Genomic DNA, 14,018 nt, shown 5'->3' with positions numbered 1-14,018 from the left:
GGGCAGAATGGCATTTTTCAGCGCAATCTCTACATTTGTACACACTTTTTGGTATTGTTGTGGAATAGCTTTACGGGAAAAATAGTGTCGTTATGAAATTCTGTAACCTCAATTAACTATGAAAAACCAGCTGCATTTATTGTAGATATTGAACGCAGATCTAACACTAACATGGCAGCCATGGCGTCTGTGATTCGCTTGGCGACTGGGTGACTGCTGTCATATTTGCTTCCCCTAGCAAATGATTGTTTCACAGTTAATTGTTGAAATGTAGGACTGGTCTTTTTCTTGGCCTTACTCTGGGCTGACGATTCACCCCCATCAGCAACAACAACAGCAGCAGTGGGACTAACGCTTTCTTCAGAGGAATCAATAATAGTGCAGGAGTCATCCAGCCTTAATAAGTGGGATGCAGGGCTAACTCCGAGCGCTACTGAGGATATTGATGAGGATGGTGTGGTGGGTGTATTTTGTAGCCGTCGGGATGTCTGTGACTGGAGGGTCCTAGCTGATGATGGAGTGCTGGTATTCTTTTTGGAAGAACTTTCAGCTTTTCCCAACATTTTGCCATGAACTCTCTTCAAATGGCGTAACATAGATGAGGTTCCAAGATGGTTAAAGTCCCTCCCTCGACTGACTGTGGCTTGACATACACTACAAATGGCTATACAGTTGTTGTTTGGATTGGGGTAGAAATAATTCCACACATAAGAAGTGGATTGTTTTGTTTTATGCCCAGGCATGACAATGGCCTTTTTCTTGTCAAGTGCCAGAACTGCTGCCACTGGTGCAGGACTTACACAAACAACCTCATCCTCATCAACATCCTAATTAGCGCCCTCGTCGCCCACACAAATCTCCCCCTCATCCTCTTCTAATTCTAAAGTGGCATCCTTAATTTGTGTATCACCGGCTACACTCGGGCTGTTCAGGCAAACATCAGCAGAACTGCTGAAAGGGCCCTTCTTTATGGGTACACTAACAGAAGTCTCACGATTAGACATACCACTGGTGGATGGACTCTCTACAGGGAGTGGTGTAATTTCTGATTCAGAGCAAACATTATCCTCTAATGCCTTACTGTTATCTTGCAGCTCGGCTTTGACGCGTAACAGAAGTTGTGCACCACTTGTAGGCTCGGTAACATTTTTGGATCTGCCACTAATAGAGAAAGGCGAAGGCCTCATTCTCTCTTTGCCACTGTGTGTGTAGAATGGCATGTTAGCAATTTTTTTTTATCGCCAGTTAACTTTTCCTCAGTTACACCTCTTTTTCGCTTCAACACGGTTAAAAAAAATTTGGTGTGTGTTTTTTTGCCTGATTTCAAAAGACGGTGTAGTTTGACATCGCCTTTTCCAGATGACGTACTGGGAACACTACCATCAGGACTGGTGACAGAACCTGGTTGCTCATTTTGCTCATATGTGGACTGATTTGAATCCATTCTGTGCCCAAAGCACTTGTAGTGCTACAAATTGTTTTTGACACTGCTGCAAAACAGGACTTCTTTCACAGCCAGATAAATTTCTGCAAAAGAATGGGGGACACCCCAACAGCAAATGGGAGTGCTAAATATATTGTTTTTACAGTGCTGCAAAATAGTAATTTTTTCACAGCCAGATAAATTTCTGCAAAAGAATGGGGGAGTGCCAGAAACTGAACAAAAACCCTCCTCTCTTCTCTTCTTACTGCTGTAACAACTGATATTAAGCTTTCAATGGTATTGAATACAATCAATCACTGTCCCTGCGCTGATATAGCCAGTGTCACCTAACCCTGCTTTTTCCCTCTGTCAAATGGCGATGGATTGCTGTGGAGGCTGGTATTTATGCTTTTCAAATCTCGCGAGATCCGAGCTCAGAAAAACGAATACGTCACGATGACGTTTTGCCTCGATTTCGAATCCGAATGGGCGGGAGAGTACCGAGCGTATTCGGCTCGGTACTCGGATACCCTAAATTCGGTAGGATTCGGATCTTGGGGAACTGAGCCCGCCCATGTCTAATATTTACATACTATTAGGGATAATCTTGAGGTATCATTATATGGACATTATAAAAGGCAACATATATTATCGTGCAGTACTGCATACAGCAAAAACACAGGACACGCCATGTCAAAATCCCATAAAATAGAGTAGTAGAGGAGTAGCAGGAGATATATAGAAATGCACCCAGTATCGAAGGCAGGTCCGACGCATGCATGCTAGTTGCATTAGTTGCTCCCTCCATGGCGTTCGCCTCCCCATAGGCGCTGACCAGAGCTCTTACCGTGGGTGGAGCATTATCTTTTCTTCATGTCATTGTCTGGCATCTCAGTGGCTGGTTTTCAGTGTATAGGCTCAGTGGTAAAAATAAAAACACTATGGAGCACATGTAGAGTTGGATGTATGTGTTATACTATACTATACTGATAGTATATAATTCATTAGTGTTGCAGCCATCTATTCACATTATTTAATTGTTATTTGCATTCAGACTGAGGCAGAATAGTAAATCCCTGCCTTATGGTAAATTCAACATTATTAGTAACACTGTCCAGACACTATTCCATCTTATGTATTCATTACAGTATTATAGTGGTAAAAATTGGGTAATGTGAATTTAGCATTTACTACTAACACTGTCAAGCCACATCTCTACACTTTTGTTACTCCTGACATAAAGCAAATGCATATACTACTGTTTACTCCTGGTGTAAGTCTGTCAGGACACCTACTAGCCTTGTAAAGGAAGGGGGGCGTGCCCCTTGTCTGGAAACGGGATGCGGCCTCTGGCTTCTCCTTATGTCAGTATGTGCATGCGCGCCCATTGCCGTTGTGCTATTCACTTCCCCTGTCGGCGGTCAGTGGCTGATGATGTCACTGACCACCCCATGTTATTGATCTGCCTATATAAGACAGAATCTGGCACCCACCCACTGCCAGAATATTGGGTCATTTGTTGTGCCCGCTCCAGTGTTCTCCTGCTCCTGTTTAGTACTGCTGAGTTCATGGTTTGACCTCTGCTGTTCCGGACTATTCTTTGGCATCTGATTCGGCTTAATTCGGCTTAATTGCATTACCTGGTCCCGACCTTGGGTTCTTGACTATTTTTCTTCATTACCATTCTGGTTTTTGATTGTATTCCTGGTTTTGACCCCGGCTACTTTGACTACTCTTGTTCTTCACCCATTGCTTTGCCAGTGACTGACATTGAGGGTCACAACTTGCACATCTCATGCAGAGAAGCCCAAACCTTTTTGAAGTGGTCTCTGGTGAATACCAGGAGCACATTAGCCCCCTTGCTCAGTTACGCTAACTGCTGGCAGACAGTATCCCATCAAATTCTTAGTGAGTTTGTGACAAAGCCTAGTGCATATGCTACTGTTGCAGAGCTGGATCTTGAGATGCATCCGACACAGCATACATTAGTAATTACTTATTTTTTCAGCCATTTTAATGTAAAATGTGTCCACCTTTACATGAAACCATGAGTGAATGACATTATGTCACTCATTCAGAGTTTAAAATGTCCCTTAAATCCTGGTATCCTAGGTGGCTGCCTGGGTCATCTAGTGATATTGCTGTCCCTGATCACAGAGTAGTACAAAGTTGTTGAAGTTTGGCAACAGACTCGGTCTTAATGTTGCTTGAGAGTTTACACTGGAGGGACTGCAGGTGAAGCTGTGTTATTGTGTTGTCACTCTGTATTATTGTAATGTACCCTGTTGTACAAAGAATATTCTAGTTCCTTTGCATGTTGATAATACATGCAAGATGTATTCGGTCTGCATGCTGATATAACTGCACAGTTTAATTTAAACGTATTATTCCACAAAGAACTCCTCGGTTAGTGTCTATGGACAGTGTATGAAAGAAGCGCAATCTGCAACAAAAATGACACAGTAATTGCTTCTCCATCGATGTAACAGTTCACATTATTTATGATTGCCACCTATTCTTTCTCTTCTATGTTTGTGCCCTCTCAAATACATTGTAATTTTTGCAAATCATACAAGACTGGAATGCATATAATCATTTAGAAGTGTATCGCATTTGCGTTTAGAACTTATGTAAGGAAAAAATGCATGTTAAATAATGTATATACATGCCAGGAGCGCACGCAGGATTTTTAAGGGGGGTTTCCCCCCCCCCCCCGAAAAAAATATATAGAAAGAGAGAGCTGCTGCGCATGCGGCCGCACATGCGCAGTAGCTCCATTTCGGCGGCCCTGTATTGTACAGCAGCTGCGGTTCTGTCAAAGAAGCGTCCACGGCGGTGCTGTATTGTACAGCACTGCAGAGGACGCTTCTTTGACAGCGCCGCGGCTGCTGTACAGTACAGTGTCGTTATGTAGGGGCACTGTTTAGCCCCGTTCTTCGCGGAGGGGAGGGGTTTCTGGAGAACCAGAAACACCCCTGCGTGCGCTCCTGCATGCATATGTTAAGAAGGACACATCTCAAGATATGGCCAACTCAAAACCAAAAGCATTTACAACAGTAATAGCTGCATTTACATGAACACACCCTTACTATAGTACTGGGCCATTCCCTTTCCCAGTCCACCTCTCCAGATGTTAGGAAATGCAAGTCAATGATACTCAACAATCTATATATACACACAGGCACATTTTGGTGCTTAAGTGCATTAGGGAAATGTGTATATTCACACCACAAAAATTGATGTACACCCAACCTTAAATGAGGATTACTGCTAAGAGTAACTTCAATTTATTGTTTGCTAAAACCAAAAGTGTTTAGATCCTAAACATGCACAAAATAAGTGATTAGATCCTTAAAAAAATGAAGATTTTTAACATAGCAATTGAAATGTATATTGCTACAAGTGCAAGCAATGGGAAGTTTGTAATAGTGGGGAAGTCTCCCTATCATTATACTGCTTTCACAATGTTCCACTGGAAGAACTGAATATTAATTTGTGATGCTTCATAAATATGTTTGCCTGAGGATGTTTGTGACATACAGTATGATAGAGCTTTGTTATAATAGAATGCCCTCATAATATTTATGGGTAATCATTCAGATGTCACGAAAATATATCTTGCATCTCCTTTTCCAATTAGTGGCAAATTGTGAAAAATGATGCCTTGCTAAAAATCTGTTCTTCCATGAAGAGCTCACCGAAAAATGATCTAATAGCGGCTTAACAGTGATATTTATAACCAGGTAATTTCCCACGCCCTGACCCCTGAGCATGAGAACAGATATGTCACCATCTCTTGATATGTCACATGTTTGTGTGTGTGTGTGTGTTTTTCTTGGGTGGTAGCAGGGGTTCAGAGAAGTGGTAAGGATGGAGGATATGCAGGGAATAAAGTGGAGTGGAGAGTTAGTGACTGGGTGAAGGGGTAACATTAATAAAAATTAATTGGTTTAATATCGCTATACTGCTCTTGATGTTACACAACAGTTTAAGTACATAAAATAACTTGTTATAAATCAATAATGAAATAAATAAATAAATATAACTAATATTAAAAACTAATGCTTGGATCCTGTAATCCATTATACATGGCATGGGGTCCAGGTATTGCCGCTTTAAAAGCGCCATTTGCACTATGTCAGTTGGAATTGACGTCATTTTGCACTGTAGCTGTTTAGGCCATTCAGATTTTACAAAGGACGCTGATTTAAACCTTCGGACAAACTTTATATTGGATACTTGGTAAGTAGTGATTTAATTACTGTCGGGATTACACCCATCGTTATTCTCCTGTTGTTTTAAACCATGCCGGGGTTGACAGCACCGTTTTACTGTACCCTACCCTTTCACTGAACTTCTAAGTGAAAATAAGTTAACACAAACTCTGCAGGATACATGCTTAAAGATAACATACAGAAATAATTTTAGGTCTTCTTGCATGCATTGCATGTTTGCGATCTACGCACAAATCATCAATAATATCCAAATGTGAAGACTGCAAAGACCATTACAAAACCTTAATATTTCATCCCTGTAAGTACTTAATTGTTGATTTTGAGGCATGGCATGATCTAGACCATAGACTGGCTTAGGTCTTGCCTTGACTTCACAGTTCCCCTTAACTGCAATTTCTTGACAATATTTTCTGCAGTGGTGATTTCAAGATGGTAGTATTTATATATCTTATTTAAAAATCAATTATAATTATTTTCAAAGGGTCAGTTTATTTACCTGGTTTTGTCTTCACCTAAGTTAATATAAGGCTTAGCAAGTTAACTAAAATATAGAACCCTAAAAAATATTAATTAACCAACTGTAACGGTGACCAAATATTTGCAAATCATTTACAGTTTGATAATTTTTTCAATCTGTTAAATTCTGTTAAAATCACAAATAAATATTAATTGTGCATAAAAATATCTAGAAATGTGTCATGTTTTTGTCTTTTATTAGATAGTTAGTGAAACAGGTAACTTTTCATGCAGTGGAACCCAAACTTTTGCATTCAACTGTATATATATGTAAATATATGTATATGTAGGTACAATATGTGAATCTAACGATATACTGGTGCACAGGGTTTTTATATTGCAAGCACCCAGGATCATGTACCCAAAACAAGTCTAAAAATAAAATCTGTGAAGCTGTGAAAAGTAGTAAATGAGTAGTAAATGAGGGTTACCATAATTAATTAGATTAAAGAAATTAAAACGTAATTAATCAATATTGCTTTTTCTAAGATACTTGTTGAAAGATGATTCAGCAGTAGGGCTCTGTTGCTAATCAGTGTCTACGTGCATTCTTAAAAATAGCTTGCCTCTTGTATGATGCAGGACGCCAAAATTTGACAAGCAGTTCCAGGTGTATGAATGTCCGCATCATCCAAATGAAAAGGTCATGGCAACAGTTGCTACTATCAGATTCCTGACAGTCTCTTCCATGTGATGTCTGATATTGTTTTGGAGTAATATGCTGCTGTTCTCATGCTTCCAGCTTGTACATCTGACATAACAAATATTATTTGTTGATATTGATTATGACGTTAGTCTGAATCTGTTATCTAGAGCTTCTAGCTGATTTTTCTTTCTACTTTAAATTCACTGTTAAATGCTGAAGATAAATGTATAAGAATGAAGTACGCATGAATATTGGATATAGATTTTTTTAAGGAAAATTTTAGTTTAAGTAAATGTACATTATAAGTCATTTAAATCAACATTTAACAACATGTTGTACTTATCATTTATAACTGTATTTTGTTTTCTTAAGTAATACTTTGCAATAAACATGATTAACATAAACCCTGAGATAATTTTAATGACATACACTATATTAATATGGTTATTATTATTATTATTATTATTATTATTATTATTATTATTATTATTAAAGATATGCTTTACTCCCTTTTATAAGACTCTATAACCAAAGTCTTCATAGAGTTTTATCTCTTTTTTTTTTCTCTTAGTTTGATCCCTCTCACAGTGTGCTCTATATTATATTCTTTTCTTGTTCGTTATATATCAATAACATCACTCATTCATTGGACATCAATAAAGTATTTTGTACAGTTGAGCATAAACTGCATAATATATGGCTAAACAACATTCTATTTCCTATAAATAAAAATTAATAATAATAATAATAATAATAATAATAATATTTAGTGACGTGATCTTGTATACTGTCTTTCAGACTTTCAGACTGTGATAGGAGATACTATGTGATAGTGAAATACCATATTATTGTGCCTCATTTATCTTAGGTTCTCCCCTATTAAGGTGAGCTACACATAGGTAGAGTCTTGATAGTTACTTTGGGAAACCTACTAAATAATGATGTTTTAAAAATATGTTATTTGTCATATGTCAAGAATTAGTTTAAGCCTTGTGGTGTTTCCGTGATAACCTGTCATAAGTAATGATGAATGGTGTTGCTACAAAAGAAATCCTGCAACACTGACATTCATTTCTCACGGTGGCCAGACATCTATTTAACATAATCAATTCATATTTACTTGTCATAGAAAGTAAGAAATTAGCTGGTTAGCACTTGTAGTAAAGGACCCAATAACAAGGGTCAGTACTCATTCTAGTTTAAGGCTTCCTAAGGAGATCACTCCGTACAAAGAAGAATTTTTCAAACCAGGGTACTCTCATGAAAGTTGATATGTACAATATAACATTGCTGAAAGCAGCATAGAAGACTATACTTTCAATAAATGATGTCAATAAAGTATGTAAGTGTGAAATGTAAACAGTCCAACATATGGTGCACACTGAACAGCTGTGCAAACATTTAAACACATTCACTTGCTACATGTTCACATGTTTCCCTGCAATGATTGCCCATTTATATTTACAATCAATAAGTAACATGGGCCAATTTAGTGATTGATAATTGTATGCCCATAAGGTAATTCACTAAAATGTTTTTCATACTACACATTGTTACTGTCAGATTAATGAATCTGACAGTGAGATCCACAAAAGAGTATATAGTACAGCCTGCATAATAATAATGGTGAAAGCAACATAGAAATAAAATAATTTCCCTCAGATATTACCTATTCTAGCTAATTAGTTGGTTAAGGGAAAAATACACCATATACAAGGAAAATTATTCAGCCCTAACAGCCTCCTCTTTTTCTATGTGTGCAAACATTAACAAGTGAAGGGATGATGCTCTAAAAAATTGGCATAAACACTGGAAGAAAGTCAAATATTGGTCAAACGATTATTAAAAGTTGTTAAACATTGTCAAGCAATTTATTTTCAATTAGTAATTTCTTGAACATGAAAACACCCCTGTTGCATTGAACGGGACGAGATCAACGAAACAAATAACACTTCAAAATAAAGTTTTCTATATATTGTGTCTTAAAAATTAGGGAGAACAGATCTGAACACATATGTTTGAGCAAAGTTAAATTTTATCATTATTGCCAGGTACATAAGCAATTCCTAACATTTTTTTATGCTGCTTTGAAATAGGACCTGTCACTATATCTTCTAATGTCATTTTAAAGCTTTACTACATAGCGCCTTGACCCTGTTTGCCGGGATCTAATGTGCTGTTTATGCTCTATGCTCTCTTCCGGGCCAGCTGCCTTCTGACCATCCAGCGTTAGAGGTATAGAGAAAGGCTCTTCAAGTGCAATTGTAGTGCTGTCTGAAATCTCAACTCAGATGAGTCAAGCTGCTAGGTTATAGAGGCCAACTTCTCTATACATGTAATATGTTCTCTTCTGGGTAATTGTGGTTATGGAAGAACCTGGGATTTCTTTTGGTAACTACATAGTTCACAAGACAAAATATAGTAAAGGAATAAAATGGTAGCATGTCCACTCTGAGGTGCAAAAAAATGCAATCAGGTTAGTTAATGCAGTATACACAATATTCTTTATATGCTTAAATTGCTACTTTATGTCAAAATATAGTTTCAATCATGAAACTCACATTGTTTAGTTGGTACCTGTATTTTTATTGAAATTAAGTTGTAGATATGTATATCTTTCCAAAACCTTTGTGAAAACATAACAATTGAAATGAAGTGAAACGAATATGTAACACAATTGTATGTCAAAATGACACTTGACACCTCAACACTAATCTAAAAAAATCAGTAACCTTAATTTTGCTGCATATTTTCACTTTCATAACCCAGTTGTGTAGATGTTTTATTAGTAAATCTAAGACATGTCTAACATATACTAATATAAACTACTGTTTAGCCTTTACAGTGTTCTTTGTAAGGTACCATTCTTTAGTCTGTCAATTTCTTCAAGAAGGTAGTGTTATTGTAGCAGTTACACAAGGAACATAACATCACATGTATATAATATTGTACTTTAACTTAAATGACAACACATTAGCCTAATATCACACAATCTCAATTAAATTGAAGGATCTGTAAGTTTAACACATATCACTCTGTCAAAGAAAACAAACATAAAATACAAGTAATGCCAATCTTGTAACAAAACACTGATTACAAAAATAAGTACATTATATACTCAGCCTTGTCCTCTAAACACTTCCCCCACATTGAATGTTTTGTAAAATAGACAGAAACACAAGTGATTGTATTGGTTGAGTCAATAATAGTTTGAATTAGTCCGCCTGTATCAATATATATGTTTGCTTTAGTCTACCTACACTGCTAGGACATCAATAAAACATGCTTTCTTAATGTGCCTTGGGGACAGGGTTGAGTTTTACTGTACTAGACAAAAAACATGGAAAATATTGAACTTCTGCTGTCCTAGATTGTGACTGATATTTTTCAGTATTTTACAATTCCAAATATTTTTATAATATGGTCCTTTCTCAAATAATGATCAATGATGAATGCTGATCTCTTAAATTGAATAAGTACGTCCACCACAGTCCACTAATCCCTTGTCATAATACATCTTTGCTAATTAAATCTTGTAGGCAATTGTTGTTGTTACTCCTTTCTAATAGGTTTTTCACCTCTGTCTCCTTCCCAGTACAGCCAGTATAATGAGAAAAGGTAGAGGGCAAAGCATACCAAGAAATCATAATGATACATAAGGCCAGCAAACACTATAAACATAATAAAACACAATACCTTGGAGCTTACATGATTAATATTTAAGGGCTCTGCGTCCTTTGCTTCAGACTGAATTTGCTGGTCAGGATGTGTTTCATGATCATCAAAGCGGTAATAATATTGTTGTGTCTCCTCTGGTTTATTTTGCTCTTCTGTTTCTCTGCATTGAGCTGCCCCTTCATCATCAGGCTCACTGATAAGTATAGATGGTCCTATATTCCCTTCCTCTCTGGTAGAGTGTATATTGTCTATGTTTATGCTATCCTCTGTTATAGTTAGCTCTAGAAGGTCTGTGAATTCTACAGCTTCTTTTTTAGCTGTGGAACTAATTTTGAAGTCATCCCCCAACCTTATATCTATATCATCACTTAATTCCGCAAAGTCATTACTGGATTGGGTTATAGGTTCGACATCTACTTCACTTTCTGCATCTAAACTACTTGGCCTATGCTTACAACTAAGTTTATATTGTTCTTTGGAAACATATTCACCACCCTCATGAATTATATCATCTTCAGAAAAATGTTTTAATTTACAGGTATTTATCTTTTCACCCTCTCCATTATTATCAACTCTTACTTTGCCAGGGGACATATGGATATCTTCATTTTTTATACTAGAAAGTTCTATCCTTGCCTCTGAAACAAGGATACATTTCTGTTCCGACTCTTCACCAATTGCTTTTTGGCCTGTTACCTCACCACTATCACCAATATCCATATATGATGGCTTGCGGTCTTCTTTACCTTGAGAACGTGTATCACTTTGACCTTTTTCCTCCGTTATCTTAGTAATGATGACCTTGTTTCCCTGTGTCACATCACTTGGAAGGCATCCCAGCATTTCATTCCATGCATGCAATGTGCTATGGGTCACATTTTCAGCTGTGGTACATGCTATAGAGGAGGGACACTCAGGCAATGATACTGTTTGGCAAGATAATTCCTTTTCTGTAAAATCATTTAAACCATATGTTATAGGTGTTGTGCTGTCTGCTTCATATATAATAATTTCTTCCTCTCTATACAGGGGATACTTAAAATCATATTGTTCACCATTGTCTGATAAAACCACATCTTTATTATCATCTATGGCATGTTTTTTGTCATTTTTATGATCACAGTGACTAGAACTGCTATCCTGCGTCATATCATAATATTGTTGGGATACTAGAGCAGACATAGTTGGAGAATCAGGAAGGTCGGTCTCCTTTTCAGCAGCAACGTATTGTTTTTCATCGGATATCTCACTGATGTGATCTACAGTTTTAGGATCTTTACAAAAAGAAGTAAAGAGACTCCTTTCTTCCCCTGTGTCTTTCACTTGGCTTTCTTTAAAGAGGTAAGCATCACTTGTGGAAGCAAGACTACAGATTGCTTCATTTGATTCTGTATGTTCTTTATCAAAAGCACTGTTGGAAGGTTCACATTTATGTGAAAGATCCTGAGAGTCTTCCAGTTCTGAAATTGATAGGGGACATTCCTGCTCCGTATTATCTGTACTTACCAACAGAAGTGCATCACTCTCTTTTGAATTGTAAATGGAAACATTGTTATCCGAAAACCTATTTTCCATTGACTCAGTTTTACCTATTTCCCTTTGCTCATCTTTTATTCCCTCTGTGTCATCTGTTGAAAAATATGGCACATTACCTATATTTTGACTGAAACTTAGATTAGCATTATCATCCAAAATGTTTGTTAACTGTATTGTCTCAACTCGCGGACAAGATGGAGTTTCTGATGTTTTGAGACAAATGTTACTTTTGGAGTCCTTAATCTGCTCCTCAATCGTTGACCATTGCCCTGATTCATATTGTGGTAAATGACTCTTAACACCAGGTGGAATTTGTACAAGTTCAGATATTTGGTTAGTTGCATTTGTATCATCTAAACATACTGCTCGCTCTTCTGTTTTATATACACATTCCTGTGATAACACCTTATGATCTTCAGAATGATAATCATCACTTGCCATGGGTGTTAAGTCCTCAGCTACCAGTGATGAGGTGGTCTCAGCCATTGGAAAGTACACCCCACTATTATTACATTCTTCTGGCTCCTGTAGACGATAGTCTATTATGCCAGAATAATTATCACTAAAATATTTCATTTCATCGTCTAGTTGCCTTTCATCTGGTACAGTTGTTTGTTCGGAATACCCACTGCTGAGCTTCTCTTCAGAAGACGTGATGCTGGCTTTCATGAGTTTTTGACTTAGCTGGAATGAAAAAAGGCAAAAAAATATAATTAAAAAAAATATTATTTTTGGTTCTTTCTTAAGGAAAGAACACAGCATAGTTTGGGATATGCATGACATAAACTGCATTTCCAAATAGGTGCAACAATCCTCCTATGCTTTCCAAAATAGGGTAATGCTCAAGCAGTTAGAGGACAATGATTTAGACATGTTTTTATCTGTAGGATGCAATAATTGTAAGAGGGTAGTTGCATATCTTCACATAAACCATTCTTCAGTCACCTATGCATAACAAGCAGGTTAATACATGTCAATCAATCCCCATACTAGTAAAGAACCTAGAATCATACCTGTCATTACATTCCAGGCACTCTGAATGTTGGCCATGGTACATGTAGGAGATGGGTTGCAGCTCATGATAGTTAGGGCTGCATGTGTCTGGGCTTGATAGCTGAGGGAATTGAATGCACTTTTCTTAATTCATTAAAAATGGTAGCACTATTAAAAATTTGTATTAATCTAAATACACATACATGTATTTACAAAAGGTATATCTTGATTTATTTTAAGTATACATGTTGTTGATTTTAATTGTTTCTACTATTTATCATATGAATATTTTCAATGTAACAACAAATATGGAATATAACTGAATTACCATTTTATGTTGAGTGTGATTTGGTTTGGGTAATTACACCTCCGGTTTATTTAACTTTGCACAATGCAAATTAGGCATAGGACTAGATTTACTAAACTGCGAGTTTGAAAAAGTGGGGATGTTGCCTATAGCAACTAATCAGATTCTAGCTGTCATTTTGTAGAAAGTACTAAATAAATGAAAGCTAGAATCTGATTGGTTGCTATAGGCAACATCCCCACTTTTTCAAACCCACAGCTTAGTAAATCTAGCCCATAATCTTTTAGAGTCACACAGGTGGGCGTACCAGATGGAATGAAGCTTACCTTACTTGAACAATATGTCTCAGATGGGAAAATTAGACAGATTATTAGACAAGAAATCCTAAAAATGCCACACATATAATCTGGTTATTCATTTCAAATGCCAATAACCAGATCTGTGGCCAATTTGACCACATATATGCAGGACCTAATGATACAGATGGTACAGATATTTGGCTAGCATACTAAATGACAAGATAGCAAAGTAATGGGGACATTTTGCCCTTGGTGATAGGTCAATGACCATACACACACATGGTCAATGGTCTTCATTTATAAAGCTCACAAAACACCCTGAATTAGCACCAGTACACCCAGATGGTCCTCCCAGTGCACATAAAGGTATACATCTACTCTCTGC

General features: G+C 37.0%; 1 protein-coding gene across 1 annotated transcript in view; it reads right to left on the bottom strand.

Moving 5' to 3' along the window:
- Window positions 1–8,708: 8,708 nt before the first annotated feature.
- PPP1R3A (protein phosphatase 1 regulatory subunit 3A) overlaps window positions 8,709–14,018 on the bottom strand; it is a 63,039-nt gene continuing 57,729 nt past the window's right edge. Inside the window, exon 4 of the mRNA XM_075209013.1 lies at window positions 8,709–12,718. Within this exon, the coding sequence (XP_075065114.1) occupies window positions 10,373–12,718 (2,346 nt within the window). The 3' untranslated portion in view covers window positions 8,709–10,372. The remainder of the gene's footprint in view (window positions 12,719–14,018) is intronic.

This window comes from Mixophyes fleayi, chromosome 4, assembly GCF_038048845.1.
Source record: "Mixophyes fleayi isolate aMixFle1 chromosome 4, aMixFle1.hap1, whole genome shotgun sequence".
In the NCBI taxonomy this organism is placed as follows: domain Eukaryota; kingdom Metazoa; phylum Chordata; class Amphibia; order Anura; family Limnodynastidae; genus Mixophyes; species Mixophyes fleayi.
This window is presented reverse-complemented; position numbering and strand designations above follow the sequence as displayed.